The sequence below is a fragment of the Lytechinus variegatus genome, chromosome 1, assembly GCF_018143015.1.
Source record: "Lytechinus variegatus isolate NC3 chromosome 1, Lvar_3.0, whole genome shotgun sequence".
Classification (NCBI taxonomy): Eukaryota; Metazoa; Echinodermata; class Echinoidea; order Temnopleuroida; family Toxopneustidae; genus Lytechinus; species Lytechinus variegatus.
The window spans coordinates 37235272-37257227 of record NC_054740.1 but is presented as its reverse complement, the minus strand read 5'-3'; the positions used below and the strand labels follow the sequence as shown (position 1 = coordinate 37257227).

The 21956-nt window shown below is 38.2% G+C and overlaps 1 protein-coding gene across 2 annotated transcripts; it reads left to right on the top strand.

The window, feature by feature from the left end:
* The first annotated feature begins 13460 nt into the window (after window positions 1-13460).
* LOC121413136 (transcription factor SPT20 homolog) lies at window positions 13461-21098 on the top strand. Of its 2 annotated transcripts, none has more exons than XM_041605909.1 (3): window positions 13461-14002; window positions 18811-20232; window positions 20757-21098. In XM_041605909.1, the coding sequence occupies exons 1-2, from the start codon at window positions 13685-13687 to the stop codon at window positions 20167-20169; spliced, it is 1677 nt and encodes a 558-aa protein (XP_041461843.1). In that variant the 5' UTR covers window positions 13461-13684; the 3' UTR covers window positions 20170-20232; window positions 20757-21098. The 2 variants fall into 2 exon arrangements, with proteins under 2 accessions (XP_041461843.1, XP_041461837.1); XM_041605903.1 differs by having other exon boundaries at window positions 18811-20241; window positions 20766-21098.
* Window positions 21099-21956: the final 858 nt, after the last annotated feature.

Below are 21956 nucleotides of genomic sequence, written 5' to 3'. Positions count from 1 at the left end.
CTGACTTTACCTTGTCAGCTGCCTAAAACTGTCAGACGCAATAGCGTGGGTTTTCCCCACAGAGTGACTGATATTTCATTGTGTTGCAGATGCCTAAAACTGTCAGACGCAATAGCGTGGGTTTTCCCCCACAGAGTGACTGATATTTCATTGTTGTTCCATGTTCTCATTCAAACCGGGGGGAATTCCAGATTCCACACTCTAACCAAGAATAAGACCTCGAAAACATACTGACTGGGTTACTCCCATCACAAAACATTCAGCTAGGATTACACCAAATCTGAATTCTCCCGAATAAATTCGGACCGACTCTGCCCCAATACGGCCTGAATCAGATGGTCTCGGTGGATCCGAATGCTCCTGAATCCCTCCCGAATACTTCTCGCATTAGCGGAGGGAGAACAGAATACTCCCGAAACCAGCCGAATGCGTGTATTCGGATGAATTCGCAGCTGATTCGGTTTTGGTATAACCCTAAATTTAAAAAGAAACAAAAGTCGTTAACACATTCCAAGATGTTTTCATTTTCGTTCACCCTTTTAAACGAGGCATGAACGAATTTGAAGGGTGGGGGCGGAACATTAAAATAAAATCACAATTTAATGGTCCATGTTTTTTTTTAAATTTTGAATCTTGTACCTGCATGCACGGTTCTGTGTGTTTGTATGTGTGTGTTTTTACAGACCACGACACGCGACACCAATGAATCCGACAATCCACGAATCCAAGTGTCCATGAGTGAGAGAGCCCGCGAGTCATATGACCTACATTATCGGCGTTATGTAAAGCTAGGGCTACACCAGAACCGATTTTCCCCCCGAATTAATTCGACCCGATTCTACCCGAATACGGCCTGATTCGGAACTTATTGGTCTCCGTGGATTCGGAACTTATTCGTCTCTGATTCGGGGAACTCCCCGAATAGAGACGAATTCGTCCCGAACAGGTCCCGATTCAGCGCAGAATCGCCAAGACTTGACCCAAATCAATTTTGGCCATTCCGAATATAAAGCCGAATGCCACCTGAAAAGTGACCAGAATTGAGCCGAATGTGGCCCGATTGCTACGATTACAGCCCAATGACGACCCAAATGTTGATCCGAATCGAAACGAATATGGCCGAATGATCCAAGCTCGGAACGTTACTCTTTGAATGACACGGATAAGTCCGAATCGGGTCCGAATCTGCCCAGAATACTCCGATGCCTCCCCTAACCCAACCGAATGTCATCTGAATACATCCTAAATGTACGTGGCCCGAATTAAATTTGTTGTGGCCACCGATTTTGGAATATTTTGGAGGGTACGTGTTCGGCTGGATTTTAACATTTCAAAACGAGCCAAATTCCCCCGCGAATGTTTCTGAATCCCTTCCGAATTTTCTCGCATTCGCGGTGGGAGAACAGAATAGGCCTACTCCCGAAACCATGCACCCGAATACGTGTATTCGGATGGATTCACAGCTTATTTGGCTCCAGTGTAACCCTAACTTAAAAAGGACAAATCCCTTTCATTCAATAAAAGGAGAAAACTCCAGCATAACACTGACACAATTTCATCAAAATCATATTTAAAATAAGAGTTATGACACTTGAAGGTTCTTTTTTACAAAACAGTTTTACACATCCAGGGCTCCGTAACACAAAGGTTTGCAATCAATCACTAAATACCAATGACCAATCAAGATCATCGTTGCATGCGTACTCTGTTCTATACTGACCGGGAACCAATCGGTGCGGTTCTTTCATACATGCAATTCATCGCAAACATTTGTGTTACGGAGCCACTCACTTACTCATTATATATTCATTTTGTATTTCATTACATGAAATATTTTAGTTTTCTCCAAAATTGTCATGTGAAACAAAGATTTATTCCTCCCTGAACCCCTGGTACAAGTTGATCGTTATTGTCAAATCTGAAATATTGTATAATCCAAACAACAACAAAAATAATAGTGTATGAGAGACACCAGCGACTCTATAATTTTCAACAACCGAAACATTTTTTTTCCGGGGTGGACTTGATATGGCAACGAAACAGGAATTGAACGAATATAACTTTTGATAAAACCCTTTTCTAAAGCGACTAAAGCGAATGAAAAATAATGGTGATTTGTAATGCCCCATCACAACTAGCCTTTGCAAGAGTGGAACAGTTTGAGGTGTGGATTCATTGAACGACGTGCATGTGTAGGCCTCCTCTCATTGTCAAAACTAAGCAAATACAATAATTAGGCCTATGTAATATCTACTTCGAATTTACCAAAGTGGTCGATTATGCCGAATATCCTGTTTTAAAATTAAAATTGTTTGCGGTTCTTTAAAAAAAAAAACCCGCCATTTTCGCTGTTTGCTTTAGGTATACCCTCGATCTACTATAAATTGCCATTCGAGGTGGCGTGCACAACCATTTATTGATTGATTTTTTTCGTTTAGTATCCTTTTATTGTAACAATCATTCTCGGGTTTTTCCATTCAATTGGGGATTCCCCATAATGTCATGTTCCCATGGTGCTATTTCAACAAAAATGTACTGATTAATATCCAACGTGCATGAATCGTACCGCATTGTGCGCAGTCTCCGTGCATAGGAATCGAATACGCAAGACAACAAAAATGGCTATGTCTAAAAGTGATGCCTTACAAATCTGCGACAAACTTGAGAAAATGCTGCTTTGCGCCTTCTGCCATGATGTCCTTGATAATGTCAGGGTTCTTCCTTGTGGCCATTCATTCTGCTTATCTTGTTTACAGGAAGACGCTGGCATCAATGAATGGAGATATACTGCCCAGTGTTGCCTCTGCAAGAGGAGCCATCAGTTACCATACGGAGGCTTGGTGGCCCTTCCGCAGAATTTTAAGCTCAAGTCTATCATCGAGGAATTGGAAGGATGGCAGAAGCTGGCCGAATCTGCAAGCAAGTACAAGGATAAGGTAATGATAACAAATTGACTTTGTAATTTTCTCCCAACACTATCATAACAATTTTTATCTTAATTTCACCAAGCCGTACATATCACAAGCAAACTGGCAATTTTACCATCACTTTCTTGGCTTATTACACGTTATATCATGGACCTACTAGTACGTCCATGGTTATATAGGATTATACAGAATTCAAAACCCATGCGGAAATTTGATTGGTCCGCGGTTCGAACTTTGAAGCTTGTAGCGGCAAGGGTATAATTTTCGGGACGAGACACACCCACGAATAATGCATTTTAATCTGAGTTTAAACATGCATTTTGAATTAGCTAGATATCTTTTTGCTCTGCAAAGTTAATTAAAGAATTCTTATCTTAACCAGAGCAGCTAAATTATAGGGGAAAAATGTTCTTCAGGCCTACATAATTCCTGCTCACATTTTTACATTGGTTTATTATCATTGCTATTATTGCGAATGTTATTATTACACTCTAAAAAATGAAGTGCTAATTCAGCTCTTAAAGAGCGTGTATAGTGACTGCAATTCGAAGTGCTGATTTGTCTAGTTCAAATTTTTCATTTTCATTTTTTAGAGTGTATCATCTTTAGTAGTAGTAGAAGAAGTATCAAAATTATGATATTCATTAGCATTATTATGATGATCATTGTGAAATATTTTAATTAAGAATATTTTTTATGAGCATCATTATTATTTTCAAAACTTTTTAGCCGCGCTTCCAAAGGCCTGTTATTGAGTCAAAAAATTCCAAAATATATACACCAGCAAAATTATTACACAACCAATAAATGAACTCAAACAATATTAATAATACTTCACATTTCATTTCCATTTATGCTCTATATTATACTGTTTTTTTTTGTTTTACGAAGTAAGAATGCCCTATAAAATTGTACTTGATTTGCATTGCTTTGTATTACTTTGTATTATGTTTTGAATGGAAATGAAATAAAAGAATTGAATTGGATTGAAGTAAATCATGAAAGAAGTTAAATCCATTTAGCATTATATTTTGATAAACAAATCCTATACAGAAGTAATATATCTATCACCTTCATAACACTAAATCATTCTTTTCTTTGCATATGCAAACATAATTATGTTATTATTTGACTTTTGTAAAAAAACGAATGTTGTTTGATTAAATGATACTAATCAATTCAATGCATCATTTCTTTTTTTCTCATCGAAACCAAAGATTATATTTTAGAAGCTAAAATCGACATGTACCTGAAAACGTTCATTTATCCAATTTTCCCCCAAAATTTCTTTACATCCATAAAAAGTGTGTAATATTTTCCAACTCCTTAAATTGAAAAATTTTCCCTTTGAGCAATCTTCATTTATACAATTGATTATTCAAAAATGATATTCTACTTCTCTTATTTTACATCCGATTTTGATGAAATCTATCGATTCGAATCAACATTTTTCTGAGGTGGACTTGACCTTTAAGTAAGCTGTGTTCTAAGTATTGTGTGTCTAATGTAATGAATGACTAAAATAGACCGAAACGGTGTTGAGTAATCCTATCGTCCTTTTACTTACTATGTAATAGGCATAGATTTTTTTTCCTTCATCAGTATTTTTTATATTTATTTTATCGATTCCAGACAAAAAAGATGGCAGTCGGTAGAGCTAATCACCTCCCTTCCCACACTGGTATGATGATTGGTAGCGTTGGTACTAGTCAGCAGATTTCACAGAACAAGACTCCACAGAATTCAAGTGCGCGGCAAAGAGACAAACAAAAGATAAACGAAAGACAGGTGGTTTCGAGGCCTCCACCTCCACCTCCAGCTCCAGGTAGGCGGCGCACCATTAATTTTGGGGAAGCCTTGCAGCAACAAACTCAGCAACAAAACCAACAACAACATCAGGGGGGAGTGGATCGTCCAACTTCACAGATTAGAGGGCAGACTAGCCCTTTGGAGGCCCTCCGACAAACCATGCAAGAAAACCAACAACAAAAGGTGGTAGTGAATCGTCCAACTCCACATGTTCTAAGTAGGCGGCGAACCATTAACTTTGGGGAAGTCTTGCAGCAACAAACTCAGCAACAAAACCAACAACAGGGGGGAGTGGATCGTCGATCTTCACAGATTAGAGGGCAGATTAGCCCACTAGAAGCCCTCCGACTAACTATGCAAGAAAATCAACAACTACAACAACAGCAACAAGAGGTAGTGAATCATCCAAGTTCACAAATGCCAATTGGACGGAGAATAAAGTTTTGGGAATCCCTCGGACAAACTCAGACATAAAACCAACAACGTACAGCAACAGGGCATGGCGGATCCAGGGGGTGGCGCAGGGGGTGCGCGCCCCCCTAATATTTGAGCGGCGCCAAAGGCTCCGCTTGAAAAAATAAAAATAAAGGAAAGAAAAGAAAAGAAAACTACCTTTTTTTCCAACAACCGGTAGCAGTACGCTGCCTGCATATAACTGGTGCCAATGAAGAATAAACAGCACCACCTAAATCTAAATCGGCGCCGGACAAGAATAATCAGCGCTATTTGGTTATAAATCGGCGCCAAAAAAAAAAAATCGTCGCTGCCAGAGTCTTAACCAGTGCATATCAAGGATAATCAGCGCCACCTGAATCTACATTTGCGCAGGACAAGAATAATCAGCGCTATTTGGTTATAAATCGGCGCAAGTCAAGAAAAATCGTCACTGCCAGAGTCTTAACCGGTGCCAATCAAGGATAATCAGCGCCACCTAAATCTAAATTGGTGCCGGACAAGAATAATCGGCGCCATCTGGTTATAAATCGACACCGGTAAAGAAAAATCGACGCTGCCTGCGGAGTTTTTAACCGGCGCCGATCAAGAATAATCAGCTCCATCTAAATCCAAATCGGCGCAAGTCAAGAATAATCGGTCCCTGTCGATTATGAATTGCCGCTGCCTGAATCTTACGTGACGTCTGTAAAAATAATCAGCACTACTTGTTTAAATTGGCGCCGGTCAAGACAAATCGGCGCTGCCTTTGTCTTAACCGGCGCCACCTAAATTTAAATCGGCGCCGGTCAAGAATGATCAGCGTCCCCTGGTTCCAATAAATAGGCGCCGGTAGAATAATGAAGAAGGGCCTATTGCCAACCTAATCTAGATCGGCGCCAGTCAAGAATGATCAGCGGCACCGAGCTTGGTTATACATTTTATTGTTGAATGGTCATAACGAATAACAAAGCTTATCGCATGCCCTTACAGAGTGGACTGGGGAGGGACAGTTGCCCACAGATGTCATGAAATATTTAATTTGAGGGGGTGGCGAATCATCCAACTCCACAGATTCCAAGTGAGTCGCAAACAGGCTTAGGCCTCCAGGAAGTCCTCCAGCAAACTCAGCAAGTAAACTAACAGGGACAAGTAGTCAAATGGTCATGAGTCACATTAGATCCTGCATCAAGGAACTTAATTTAGTAATCGACAACAGCGCGAGATGATGATCAAGTCGTCCGACTGCACACTGCATGGTTCGACGTTCCGAGCAAAAAAAATATTGTCATGCATTAAGACACTCTTGACTTGAGAGTTGCGATTGATCTGATCAATCACAACTATGGAAAACCAGCAACGTACAGGGGCGGATCCAGGATTTTGAAAGGGGGGGGGGGGCGCCAGCGGCGAGGTCATTCAAAACATACATTTGGCAAAGACTCTTCACTTGCTTGCTATTTTTTTTCGATTTTGCTGGCAATTTTTTTTTAAAGATATATTGTAATCAGCAAACCTATAGATTATCAAACATTAAAAATGGGGTAAGGGGGGGGGGGGGGTTAATGTCACAATTTCTACTTTTTAACAATACACAATGTGTCCTCGGGACGTTTTTCCCCAGCACGAAAGTATTTTTATTCTCCCCCCCCACCCCACCCCCCCCCCCCCCGTCACATAAAATCTTCGCTCCTTACGCTGACATATAGCTGCCTATACACAGCAAACGCGGAGTGGGGTCGACTGGTGATTGAGAATATACAATTTTGCTCCTTGATAATTCGTTGGAATGATTGCTTCGGCGAAACTTAGTTGGGTCGCCCTGGATAATATGCCTCTGAATCTACCAGAAAGTGTAAAAGTTAGTTTACATTAAATACAAATATGTCTGACCTATACATTTCAGTGAAAACGTACATGACCAAGGCAGAATGATAATGCTGCGCACGTGGCGCCCGATATAGGGCTTCATCTTTGAGTGAAGAATAATCTCGGGGATAGACATTGTCATTCGCATCGTTGACACTTTCTACCGCGATCTGTTACTTACAATTTACATGTATTTGCCATAAAGACGGACAAACGCATGTTACAAAAAAAAAAATTCGGGAAAAAATGATATCCAATCCAACATCTTCACACTGGTCACTGCACTGCAACTCCCGATTGTGCAACTTTCCAACCAATCGACTTGCGCGCCCTGGAATTCCGGAATTTACATATTGCAATACAGTATGACAGAGGTGCATTTGTGCGAACACGAAGGCCATGAGCGTAAGTTAAAATATAGTTTTGACTAGATCTAGCCCTTGAAATTGACTACATTGTACCAATCCAGTAAATATAACCATCAAAAAAAAAAAAAAAAAAAAATCCGGCGAAAATAGGGGGGGGGGGGCGCGCCCGGGCGCCCCCCTCTGGATCCGCCACTGACGTAAACATTTCAAAATTGAATTAAAAATGCATGTTCGTTTTAAATATTTTGTTTGAGGTGAATTATATTTAAACTTTCATCGTTTTCTTGACAGTGTTCCTATAAACAGGACATTGTGCAAGTTTTCTGTGGGGAAAATTTTTGACACTGATGGATTAGCCCTAGTTGAGGTTGATCTGATCAATTCATGATCTGATTCTTAAGACGGTACTCAGGGAGGATGCTAGGAGGGGGGGGGGGGGGGGCTGAAATCCCCCCTTTGTGCGAAAAGCGTGTACAAAGACGTAAAAATGGCAATCTCATTGTGATTTTTTTAATATGGTCAGTCCCCCACTTTCAAAACTGTTCCCTGGTCCCTGTCCACTACAACCAGAAAACAAACAAAAACATTATTGTTCTTGGCTGCAAAGGGAAGGATTGATGTAGCAAATATAAAAACAGCTGGCTTATAAAGCTCCAAGATGAAAAAAAAACTATTGCTTAACATGTAAGTGTGTAAATAATTTTTTTTTTACAGATGTGTATCAATCAGATATGATTATTTACGTTTACCTGTAGACTGGGCCTGTATACATAAACACGATAGATTAGTCCAACTTTTTGTTCTTAAATGCAGTGGTCATGACACTGACATTTTGTGGTTGTTGTTATTGTTGTTGCTGAGATGGCAGGTCTACTACTAGAATTAAAAAAAGCCATTTAATACAGTTAATCATGGAATCTTATTGCAAATAAATACAAATAATGGCCGGGTTTTATCCAGACTACTTGGCATGGTTCAAATTCTAGTTGTCGAATCGATATCAAGTAGTGGCTATCCGCGATATTCTTTCCAAAGTTATGCTTATGACGTGTGTTTGACAGGGAAGCATTTAGGGCTCACTTCTATTTAGATTTATATCAATGACATGTCTGTTGTGAAATTTGATTGAAAAATATATGATTTCTCATTTGATATTGATATAAAATATTGCAGAAACATTATTTAATATATTCCATATTTCCATGGTGATATAATATTTATCCAAGGTTATGTTTTATAAAAAACCTTTGGTCAAAATAGAATGTATATAGAACAGTGCATATATGTCATTAACATTGCTTGTGCAAGTTATTTACTGAAATAGCACCAGCTAGTGTTCTCTCTAGGACAGTGTTTTCTATTCCACCAATCTCTGTATAAACATGGAAGAACTGACAGGTTTGAGGTGACAAAATCATCCAAGTTCCAGTGAATCCTGGAAACCAAAGAGGTTAGTGTCTCATAGGAAGTCTTTATTTTATGAAAGGACAAATGTTAAAGATGAAAATAAGTTGAATTATTTTAGGTTCTAATTCCAGCTACTGTGCATGTAGATTATACAATTATACATTCACATAATTTGTTATAAGATTGTGTTAGCAAGAAATAAGGTCAAGTCTAAAGCTTATACATTGGATCCTCACATTTGAAGATGAAATTATATGATATTGTGATGAATAGGAGATTGATGTATGTTCACTGAATTTTATATAATTAGTTTACTGAAATAAGATAATTCAGGTTTTGTTTTGTGGAATCAATGACCAGAAAGGTTACACTATGTAGGTCAACTGAAAGTCAAGATATGGTAGCTTCATGTTTAAAACACAAAGATACACCTGAAGTTATCGATAGTATAGTGGTAACTCTAATCAACGTGTCAATATACATATATTTTATGTATCAGATTAAGCACATTTCACAATAATTGTTTAATTTGTTGCTTAAAGAAAGAGGGAATTATCAGATGATCACGCATAAGATTGTCAAATCTGTAAAAAAATCAACAGAAACAAAGGAAATAATAAATTATAGACACGATCGAGTCTCTAATTTGCATATCATTGAGTTGTGCATAACTGTTTTGTGGAAAAAATGTCATAACTTTCTTATACATCCCTTCTTTGATGATTTTTTTCAGCGTTATGCTTGTTTGATTTTTTCGCTGTTGATTAAAATCAACATTTTACTTGGTTAGACTTGATTTATATGCCAAAGAGACAGGAATTAAACGAATATAGCTTTTTTAATAAACCATTTTCCTCAATGGAATATATAACAAAAATGGCCAATCACATTCAGTTGTACCATTCCAAGAGTGGTACAATAGGATAATACTCATTATTTTGGAATGTGGATTCACTACACTCTAAATAATAGGGATTTAAAATAAGTCCAGATGGACCGTACTTAGCGACCAATCGATTTCTGGATTTAGTTGTCATCCTAAAGACTTGAATTTAAATCTCAAATGATTTGAATTTAAATCTTTCGAGATTTAACAAGGCAAACGCCAAGCGTTGTCTCGCCTGCATATTGCGGTCATGAAGAGACTGCATGCCAAAACTATGCTGTATGACTTCTGAGGCTGTCAGCAGTTTAGGGGGTTAATTGTGGTTCTGACAGTTTACATATGCATTAATGGTATAGGCCTATACTTTATCCCTAGAAAATCAGATAACACTAAGAATGCTGTTAATACTATGAAGCTATAATTATTTCCATGCAAGTAAGGAAATGAATGTTAGTGAAAAAGAATGTAATTGATAATAATATGAGTAAAATTGTAAAATTAAATTAATCATTAAGGTGTTATGGCAAACTTATTGTTTGAAAAAATGGAGGAAAGGTTGTGCATGAAAGATAAATAAAAAACTTATTGTGTGTGATTTTTAACCATCTTGCCTTCACTTTAGCAGTAGGGTTTTCTAAATTGACCTGTGTGCATATATGATAAGTAAATGATGCAAGAGTGAAGTACTACAAGCTATAGAAAGTTATTGTGTGAACAACACAGCGCAGTGCCAGTCATGGAAAGTTCAATGACCTTTGACCTTATTCAAATTCGACTCATATTCGAACTTGACCTGTGCCTTCAGGAGCTGGACCTCTGGTATGAATTTGGTGATCCCACCTTGAAGATATAGAAAGTTATTATGTGTACAACATAGCAAAGTGCCAGTCATGGAAGGTTCAGTGACCTTTGACCTTATATCGTCGATGACGACGACGACGAGGCCGCCGACGCCGGAAATAGTGATACCTATGTCTCGCTCCGCTCCGCGGGCGAGACAAAAATGAATCTTAAGGATTCAAACTAAATCCGGAATTCGATTGGTCCCTATAACTACAGTCCATGTGGACTTATTTTAAATCCCTGTAATTTAGAGTGTACATGACGTGTAGGTCTATCCCCAATTTAAAAACTGAGCAAATAAAAGAATCAACTTCCGAATTCACCAATGTGGTTGAATATGCCGAATATCCTATTCAAAACGAAAATTGTGTTCGGTTCCTTCTTTCAAAAACCAAAATCACCATTTTTACCGTAAACACACTACTCGAGTGTTGATTCCCCAAGGAGGGTCGAACGCTGCGAAGAGGGAAACTGATCCGTTTATTATTGGAACTTGGAACAAATTGCAACAGATTTTTTTTTATCACAATGCATTTCTGTGAGGTCCCTAGTACAACATACTAAAATTCCCAAACTTTCCGAATAGGGGAAAGGCATCTAATTTGCATAAATCCAAGATGGCTGCCAAAATTAATTGATATGCCTTATCCTTAATATTTTTGTACAGATAATGAAAAAAAAAATTTGAAAAGAATACGCAATTCACTATGATTAAGATATATTATAAATCGATTACAATCGTTTTCGGGACTGTCCGGTTCATATTTTTCGAAAAATGTGAGAAATTATGCCAAAATTTCCGTGTTTTCGGTCAAAAATTTGCATGTGCGGCGTTGAAATCTTTCTGTGTTATCATTAGCATCAACAACTAATGTAAAATATCAGCATTCGACAAGAAAGGCGATATATCAACGAAAAAATTGATATGCTTCATTACAGTATTACTGTCTTAACTTGCTTAGAGGCAAATGCATCCGAATGTATTATGCGATATTGCGAAAAAGTGACACCAAAAACCAACCTCCGTGTCCCAGTCTAACTTTTATATCGACTACAACGCGATCGCTGGGATGCCTTTGAAGATAGTACAATATATATATATATTAAATCGGTCTTGCCTCGTCTTAACACGCGTAGATACAATGACGTATAGCGATAACAAAGGTGTATGTTACTTAAAATGATATGTGGGCAAGGGCTTTTTCTACATATGAAAGTAACTTTTATGTTAATGAAATCTCTTAGAAAAAGTTAGAGGATGCATTGCTCTGCATGCTGCATGCAATTACGTTCAAGAACATAACAACATAGTCCCGCAATAGCTTGTCAAATTTACCCCCCTTATCCGTAGCTCAACTATTAAAAATATCGTGCTTTTTGGAGCCCCCAATGTGACAAAGCGGTGTTTTGCTACAAAGAAAAACAAGTTTATTGTCTAGAAATCACTTGGAGGCAAAAGACCAGGCTTTTATCTATGAATTGCATATAAAGAGGTGATGGTACAGCAAATCCTACCCTTTCAGGGGTCTTCCGAAGTCACCAACCCGTTTTTGTATTTTGCTCATTTCTTGGAAAATTCGCACAATTTCAATTTTAGCTCCATTGAGGCAATAGGCGTTTCCCCTTTGCAGTAAACCGATTTAATTGTTTTGTAAGCACTTGGGGGTGAAAAAATAGATTTTCTTCTATAAGCTTAATTTAAAGAAGTGCTGGCACAGCAAAGTCTATCCCATACGGGGTTTGCTAAAGTCAATCACTCCTTTTCCATATTTTGCCAATTTATGGAAAAATCTATAACTGAAATCCGGAGCCCTCACTGAGGCAAAAAGATGTTTCTGCTACATTGTAAGCCACTTTTCTTGTTTTAAAACCACTTGGAAACAAAGGAGTAGTCTTTCTTCTATGTGCTACGTATAAATAAGTGCTGGCACATCAAAGCCTACATCCTTTAGGGGGCTGCTGAAATCACCCCACCCCTTTTGCGTATTTTGCCCATTTCTTGTAAAATTTTGGAGCCCCAATGAGGTAAAAGGCGTTTCTCTCTTTGCAGTAGACCACTTTTCTTCTTTGGAACCACTTGGAGATAACAAAATTAGATTTTCCTCCATCAGCTACATACAAAGAAGTGCTGGCACAGCAAACCCTACCTCTCAAGGTGTAACCACTTGGAGAAAAAAAAAGTGCTGGCTCAGCAAAGCGTACCCCCTCAGCGGTTCCCTAAGTCTCCCCACCTTTTTTGCCCATTTTCCCCTCCTTATTTTATTATAATTTCTGGGGAAAATCTGCCAATTTGAAGCCCCTATTGAGGCAAAACGTTGTTTCTGCTCTATAGCAAACCTCTTTCATTGTTTCGTAACCACTTAGAGATAAAAAAAGTATATTTTCCTCTATCAACTACAATAAAGAAGTGCTGGCTCAGCAAAGCCTACCTCCCTTAGGGGTTCCCGCAGTCTCTCCACCAGTTTTGCTTATTTTTCCTCTTTCTTAAAACAAAATCGCAGTTTTTGACCCCCCCCCCCCTATTCAGGCAAAAGGCATTTCTGCTATATGGTTAAGTCACTTTTATTATTTGAAACTTAAAGATGAGTAGGTTTAGTCTATCAGCGCATCGACCCTTCCCTCTTCAGGGACTCCAAATTGACAGATTTTCCAATAAATTGGCAAAATAGAATTGTAGTACGTGTTTGACCTAGCTAGGTCATGTGGGTTCAACACGGTTTTCTGTTTACATTCGAATAAAATAGGCGAGTCTGAATCGATTCGCGGATTGAAACCTCCGATTTTGGCGGATCAAAAAAGCCGTGGGTGACACTGCTCGCGGATCACGCTGATCACGTTTACACAGCATAAAATGTCGTGTTGAACACGGCTCGAGTGTCGAATCCCCGAGCCGATCACTGTGTAAACACAGTGCTTTAGTTATTCCCTCGATCTCCTACAGATTGTCATTCGAGGGGGCGTGCACAACCATTTATTGTTTATTTGTTCGTTATTAAATACGACCATTCTAGAGATTTCCATTTGAGTGGGGATTCCCCATTGCGTCATGTGCCTATTCAACAATGAGGAACTGAAGGAGGAACACCGAAAAACGTACCGTATTTTGCACAGTCTCCTATAATCGAATACACAAGACAAAACAAATGGCTATGTCTAAATGTGATGCCTTACAAATCTGCGATAAGCTTGAGGAATTACTTTCTTGCGCCGTCTGCTTTGGTGTCCTGGAGAATGCCAGGGATCTACCTTGTGGTCATTCATTCTGCTTATCGTGTTTACAGGAATACGCTGGCATTAGAGGATGGACAGATACTGCCAATTGTGGTCTCTGCCAGAGGAGCCATCAGTTACCACCCGGAGGCTTGGCGGCCCTTCCGCAGAATTTTAAGCTCAAGTCTATCATCGAGGAATTGTTAGGATGGCAGAAGCTGGCTGAATCTGCGAGCAAGGCTAGGGAAGAGGTAATGAAAACAGACATGTATTTTTCTCCCAATTAACAATCATTAAAAAATTCTTTTAATTTCACTTGGCCAGACATTTCCCAAGCAAACTAGCAATTTTACCATCACTGTCTATTGCACGTTATATCATGGACCTACTAGTATAGTGTAGGTCCATGATATATCTAACCATGGACCTACTATAATAGTAGGTCCATGGTTAGATATAGGCCTATTAGAATTCAAAACCCATGCGGAAATTTGATCGGTTCGCAGTTCGAACTTTGAAGCTTGTAGCGGTAAGGTTGTAATTTTCGGGACGAGACACATCACACACACGAATGATGCATTTTAATCTAAGTTTAAACATGCATTTTGAGTTAGCTATATATTTTTTGTTTTGCAGAGTTAATTAAAGAGTTCTTAACTTAACCAGAGCAGCTGAATTATCATGGGACAAAACTGTTCTTTATGCCAACATAATTCCTGCTCACAATGATGATGGTGATGATGATTATTATAATTGTTATTTTTTACATTTTTTTATTATCATTGTTGTAGTAATTGCTAATGATATTATTATTTTTATTATTAGTATCAGTATTAGTAATATGATTATCATAAGTATCATTATGGTGATCATTGTTGTGATATATACTTTTATTACTAATATATTTTTTTTTTTAGCATCATTATTATTTTTAATTTTTTTTAGCCGCGCCTCCAATGGCCTTTTATCGAGTCAAAAATGTCAAAATATACACATGCAACATTATTACACAACCAATAAATGAACTAAAAAAATAATCATACTTCACATTTCTCTCAAGTAACTAATAAAAGAATTGACATCCACTTCGTATCAAATTTTAACTGAATCATTATTTTCTTTGCATATGCAAACATGTTTTTTAATATTTAACTTTGTAAAAATGAATGTTTTTTATTATAATACTAAACAATACCCCTTTGATAGCAATCTTTATTTTGTACAATTGTTTATTCAAAAATAATATTCTACTTACTATCTTATACTGAAAACATCTTAAACCATATCTGAAGTAAAACGAAATATCATGATATGGTATTTCTCAATTATTATATTATCGGGAGGGTCTCCTCTAAATATCGATCCCATTTTGAACATGTTATAGGAATAAATTTTGTTTCTTTTTCCAAGCACAGTTTTATAGATATGTTGACATCCTTTTTGATAATTTACTAATAGTTTAATATTTGAAGGTATATCGAACGAAAATTGAAAAATACAGACCTCTTCCCGTTTTGAATACAATTGTTTCTCCACAAAGGATAGATAAGCCAACTATTTCTTTCCGCTTGAATCAACCAAAAACATAGCATCACATACATCCTTCCAAAATTACTTAACAACTTCATGAAATAATGATAGAAAATATTCACCCCCTAATTCTAATACGAATGGCTTTGTTAACAATGTATTTATTAAATGAAAGACGTCATCACATTTATCATTATCATTATTATCATCATCATTTTTCGAGACCGCGTGTTATTTGGATGCAACAGTGTTGGTCTATACCCGTCACTTTATCATGATAAAACAATAAAACATGTGGAGTAAATTCCAGAAAACGCCTATAAAAATCATGCACTTCTACAGTGCGTCCCAAAAAACTATACACTTTTGAAATGGCTGCCAAATAAAAAGTATGTCACTTTTGGGGGAAATACTTACATATATGTAAAGCCAATAAAGTCATCTTTCAAATGACACCAAAATGTTGGAAAACTATTCATGCTTGAGCGAGCACAAAGGGTATGAAAATTAGGGTGGGCAGGAATTAGCTTACCAATTTCTTTCAGTTTTTGAGATGCGAGTCCCTTGGAACTTGCAAAGTTGAGGGTGATTTGTTAAATCAATGATTATCATCATCAATTTAGGTTTTTATAGCAAATTTTTAGAATTATTTAATTGAAATTTAATGCATGAATGAACATGAAATACACTTTTTCAAGTGGATCTCAGCAATGTGTTCATGGAAGTCAGAATAGGGATAGGACTTAGGTGGGGGAAGTACAGAAGTAAGTACAGAACACTTAACCCCCCCTCTCTCTACCCCTTTCACCCCTCCTGTGAGACTAGCCTTTGCTAGGGTGAGCAGGAATTACTCTTACAGAATCTTTTTTTTAGAGATGAGTCCTTTGGAACTTGCAAAGTTAAGGGTGTTATGCTAAATTCCTGATGAACTGAGATCAGTTTTAGTTTCTTAAGCAAATTTCATGAGGTACTAAATTGAAATGTAATGCATGAGTAAACAGGAATTGTAATTTCAGTGTAGCATTTTTAGTTTATAATGTGGATCTTATAAGTGTGCTTGTAAGAGTCAGAGAAATGTGATGGTACCTGTTACATGCGAGGGGTGAGATAGGGTAAGACTTTTCTTTTACAAATTACATGTCGTGTACTCACCTCCGCCCTCCACCCCTTTCTTTCTCATGGATTCAAAACTGAAATGCGAAGTGACTTATGGTTGATGGGTCTTTCTTTCCCATTAAATGATTATTAAAAAAAAACTTGACTAATTATGTTGATTTATGAAATGATTTATTGAAAAAGCTGAATGTTTTATTGATAATTTATTGAAAAAGTGAATATTTGATTGATCACATTGATTGAGTTGAGTTACTAACAGATTGTTGATTGAATGATTGATAGGTACATTTTCAGAATTTATTATCAAATTGACAGTCTGCTTTGCACTTTATTCGTAGATGTAATAGCAATCAGTCTCAATCTCAACAGGAGGGGGGAGGGACGGACCTGTAGGAGGGAGGCTAAACGTTCTGTTGACCCTTTTACCATCAGCTTACTTCACCCACTTAAGTACAATATCACCCCTATTCTCCTGACTCCAATGAACATACAGCTGAGACCCACATTGTAAAGTTAAAATGCTGCACTAAAGATTGCAATTGACGCTCACTCATGTATGGAATTTCAATTTGATAATTCATGAAATCTGCTCTAACAATTTGAATTGATAATGAATGACCATTAATTCATCACAACACCCTCAAGTTTGCAAGTTCCAAGGGACTAGCCTCTCAAAAACTAAAAGAAACCGAAAGGCTAATTCCTGCCCACCCTAATTTTCATACCCTTTGTTTAAGTGGTATAGTGCTCACTCAAGCATGAATAGTTTTCCAACATTTTGGTGTCATTTGAAAGATGACTTTATTGGCTTTCCATATATGTAAGTATTTCCCCCCAAAGTGACATACTTTTTATTTGGCAGCCATTTGAAAAGTGTATAGTTTTTTGGGGGGACGCACTGTATTTTCGTAGAATTTTGATATTTTATCAATATGTTAAAGATTCAGCAGTTGGCCGATTCGAGCTCCCTCACCCCCGAAAACTATATTTAATGTAATGAGCAAATGAAACACTAGAATGGACTGAAACGGTGCTGAATAGACATATCCCTTCTCTTAAACTCTATAGTGCGTATAAAAAATGGGGCAGATTTCAAAAGTCTATAACATTTTTGTTTCAAATTATGATCTCTATGTTTTGGTGTCAATACGTGCTCTGGACTCGTATTCTTCAAATGCCATTAAAATAATTTAGTTTCGTTCATGCTTGAGCGAACACGAAATGTTTTGTCTGCATGGCGTAAAAAGGAGGCTTGCGCCAAAATGGCATAAAATGATGAATATGGTCGAACTTCTTGCTAATCAGCAGACTTCCTCTTAACCTTTTCATTATCTTTGCCATAATTTTAAAATCTACTTATTTGCTTGAATAATTCTGTTGTTCCTTTTAATATGTTCTCTTTTAGCTTTGAAAATTCTTTATTTAGGCAAGAACATTCATTGAAAACAGTATGGGAGAGCGTGTTTTTTTCAAATCCTTTCATTGTGTGCTACAAAGGTTATGATGCCTTTGAACAGTAGCATAAAGAGGGGTGGGGGCTCGGGGTGTTCTCCCGACAAATTATAAAAAAATTATGACCAAGGAAAAAAAATAGAAAAGAAAATAACAGAAAACATAGAAAGTGAAATACGATATAATTTTCTGAACATTATGTCAAAATCACAAAATTGGATATCCTAATAAAAAAAGCGGAAATTTTTGCCTGCTCGCTTCACAATTTTTTAATACATTTTACCCGATTGACTCAATAAACCATAAAGTGCCATTGAAAGATATGAATCTTTTCCTGTTTTTCCTGTCAAGCACATAATTAAACTTGATGAAGGATTCAATAACTCCTTTAAGATAGGATTCATGTCTTTCATGTGTACCATAACATAATTTGTTTCACATTATAATTATTAAAGGTTCCATAACATAATTTGTTTCACATAATGAAAGGATTTGAATAATTTCAAATTCTCCCAATTAATAATGCAAATCCTCTTACTTGGGTTGACAAAAAGTCTTTTCTTTTCTTACTTATGATGGAAAATTCAAAGGTAAAAGAAGTTTAAATGAAAAACAATATAATTCAGGTAAATAAATAAATTTGCAAGTTAAATTTAACAGCATAATTCGAAAATCATGGCAAAGATAATGAAAAGATTAAGAGGAAGTTTGCTGATTAGCCAAAAGTCTAATGATCAAATTTCTCATTTTTGCCATTTTGGCGCAAGCCTCTTTTTGAACCCCCGAAACGTCCCGTGTTCGGTCAAGCATGAACCCAATTTATTTTTTTAAACAAATTTTTTATAGACTTTTCAAAACTGTCCCGTTTTTTACGCACTGTATAACAGGCCTATATAGGGTATTTCAAAATAGATTAAGGTTTTCCTTCATCAATACTTTCTATTTATTTTATCAATTTCAGACAAAAAAGATGGCAGTCGGTAGAGCTAATCACCTCCCTTCCCACACCGGTTTGATGATTGGTAGCGTTGGTACTACTCAACAGATTTCACAGAATTCGAGTGAGCGGCAAAAGGACAAACAAAAGATGAACATAAGACAGGTTGTTTCGAGGCCTCCACCTCCAGCTCCAAGTAGGCGGCGCACCATTAATTGGGTGGAAGCCTTGCAGCAACAAACTCAGCAACAAAACCAACAACAACAGGGGATGGTGAATCGTCCAACTTCACAGATTCCAAGTAGGCGGCAAACTAGCCCTTTGGAAGCCTTCCGACAAACCATGCAAGAAAACCAACAACAACAACAACAACAGGGGGTAGTCAATCGCCCAACTACACAGATTCCAAGTAGACGCCAAACTAGTCCTTTCGAAGCCTTCCGACAAACCATGCAAGGAAATCAACAACATCAACAGGGGGCAGTGAATCGTCCAACTCCACATGTTCTAAGTAGGCGGCGAACCATTAACTTTGGGGAAGTCTTGCAGCAACAAACTCAGCAACAAAACCAACAACAACAGGGGGGAGTGGATCGTCCATCTTCACAGATTAGACGGCAAACTAGCCCTTTGGAGGCCCTCCGACAAACCATGCAAGAAAACCAACAACAACAACAACAAAAGGGGGTAGTGAATCGTCCAACTCCACATGGTCTAAGTAGGCGGCGAACCATTAACTTTGGGGAAGTCTTGCAGCAACAAACTCAGCAACAAAACCAACAACAACAGGGGGGAGTGGATCGTCCATCTTCACAGATTAGACGGCAAACTAGCCCTTTGGAGGCCCTCCGACAAACCATGCAAGAAAACCAACAACAACAACAACAACAAAAGGGGGTAGTGAATCGTCCAACTCCACATGTTGTAAGTAGGCGGCGAACCATTAACTTTGGGGAAGTCTTGCAGCAACAAACTCAGCAACAAAACCAACAACAACAGGGGGGAGTGGATCGTCCATCTTCACAGATTAGACGGCAAACTAGCCCTTTGGAGGCCCTCCGACAAACCATGCAAGAAAACCAACAACAACAACAACAACAAAAGGGGGTAGTGAATCGTCCAACTCCACATGGTGTAAGTAGGCGGCGAACCATTAACTTTGGGGAAGTCTTGCAGCAACAAACTCAGCAACAAAACCAACAACAACAGGGGGGAGTGAAACGCCCATCTTCAGAGATTAGACGGCAAACTAGCCCACTAGAAGCCCTCCAACAAACCATGCAAGAAAATCAACAACAGCAACAAGTAGAGAATCATCCAAGTTCACAAATGCCAACTGGACGGCGAATAAGCTTTTGGGAATCCCTCGGACAAACTCAGTAATAAAACCAACAACGTAGAGCAACAGGGAGTGGCGAATCATCCAACTCCACAGATTCCAAGTGAGTCGCAAACCCGGGGGGGGGGGGCACTCAGTATATAATGCATAGTGGGTATGTGCCGCGGAGGGGACCCCCATTTTTACACTCAAATTTCCGTTCCAAGGCATAGCATTTTTGTCTTATTGAGAAAAAGAACAGAGAAAGCCGCTCCAAGGCATAGCATTTTCGTCTTATCGTGAAAAGCGAAGAAAGAAATCCGCTCCAAAGCTTCGCATAAGTTCCGTTACGCCGTTCCGGTCGCATTGATCTGCTACAATGAGCCGCAATTTCGGTGAAAAGCGGCCGCTGAGCGATGTCCAACCATTGCCTATGTGCTAGCGCACCCGTATGATCGTTCCATGGGGATGCATATGCGCACTCACATGAAGTGCACTCGTTCCAAGGACCCCCGTTTTCACAAACATTTGTAGTTCCGAAGCCCGTTCCGAGGACCTTCCTTTTTACAATTAGCCCGCTCCGAGGCCCCCGATTTTTTTCTCGCCCGCGGCACACCCCCACCACTTTTTTGGTCGAGTGCCCGGCCCCGGGGTCGCAAACAGGCTTAGGCCTCCAGGAAGTCCTCCAGCAAACTCAGCAAGTAAACTAACAGGAACAGGTGGTCATGGTAGCTGTGAATCCTTCTCCACTAGACTCCATGAAGACGGCAAACTGTAACCTTCAGAAAATGAAGCAAATCAACAGCAACGATTAACAGGTGGTGGTGATCGCGCTCGACTTCATGTGAGTCACATCAGATCTTGCATCAAGGAACTTAATTAATTTAGTAATCGACAACAACAGCGCAAGATCATCGTCTGACCCTACACTGCGTGATTCCACGTTCTGAGCAGGAAAAATATTTTTCATACATTAAAGGGCGAGTCCACCCAAGGAAAAAGTTGATTTAAATCAATAAATAAAAATCAAACGCACAACTCATTGATATGCAAATGAGATAGTTCATGATGTCACTCACTCACTATTTCTTTTGTTTTTATTGTTTGAATTCTACAATATTTCTATTTTCACAGATTTGACAATAAGGGCCCTCTTGGTTGAACCACAAATGTTAAAACAATGGTAATTCCACATATTCATGGAGGAATAAAACTTTGTTTATCATGTTTATCATGGCAATGAGGAGAAAATTGAAATATTTCATATTTCATAAAATAAAATACAAAAGAAATAGTGAGTTGGTGATGTCATCAGTCCCCTCATTTGCATACCGATGTCAAGGATGTGCATATAACTGTTTAGTGAAATAAAGCGAAACTTTAAAACTTTCTTATTTTACAGGCGATTTTGATGAAATTTTCAGTTTATGTTTGTTGGATTTTTATCTTTTTATTCAAATCAAGTTTTTGTTGGGGTGGAATTGTCCTTGAAGACACCCTGATCTTGACAGGTGAGATTATAATTGATCCGATCAACCACAACTATGGAAAGCCGGCAACGTAAACATTTAAAAATTGAATTAAAAATGCATGTTTGTTTTAAATATTTCCTTGGGGTGAAGTACATTTACACTTTCATCGTTTTCTTGACAATGTTCCACTTTTTTCAACAGGCATTTGGCAACTTTCATTTGGGGAAAAATTATGACACTGATGGATTTCCACATAGGCCTAGTTGAGGCTGATCTGATCAATCACAACTTTTCGTAGGATCGCGGCCCAGTTCTGCAAGCAATACAAGGAACGGAGAGTTAGTAGAATCCCTCGATATCGTTTCACAATGGATCATCCT

Excerpts from the sequence above, each read along its gene's own strand:
- LOC121413136 (XM_041605909.1), top strand. The coding sequence starts at position 13,685 with ATGGCTATGTCTAAATGTGATGCCTTACAAATCTGCGATAAGCTTGAG. Across the intron at positions 14,003-18,810 it reads CGAGCAAGGCTAGGGAAGAG|ACAAAAAAGATGGCAGTCGG; the intron begins GTAATGAAAACA and ends TATCAATTTCAG.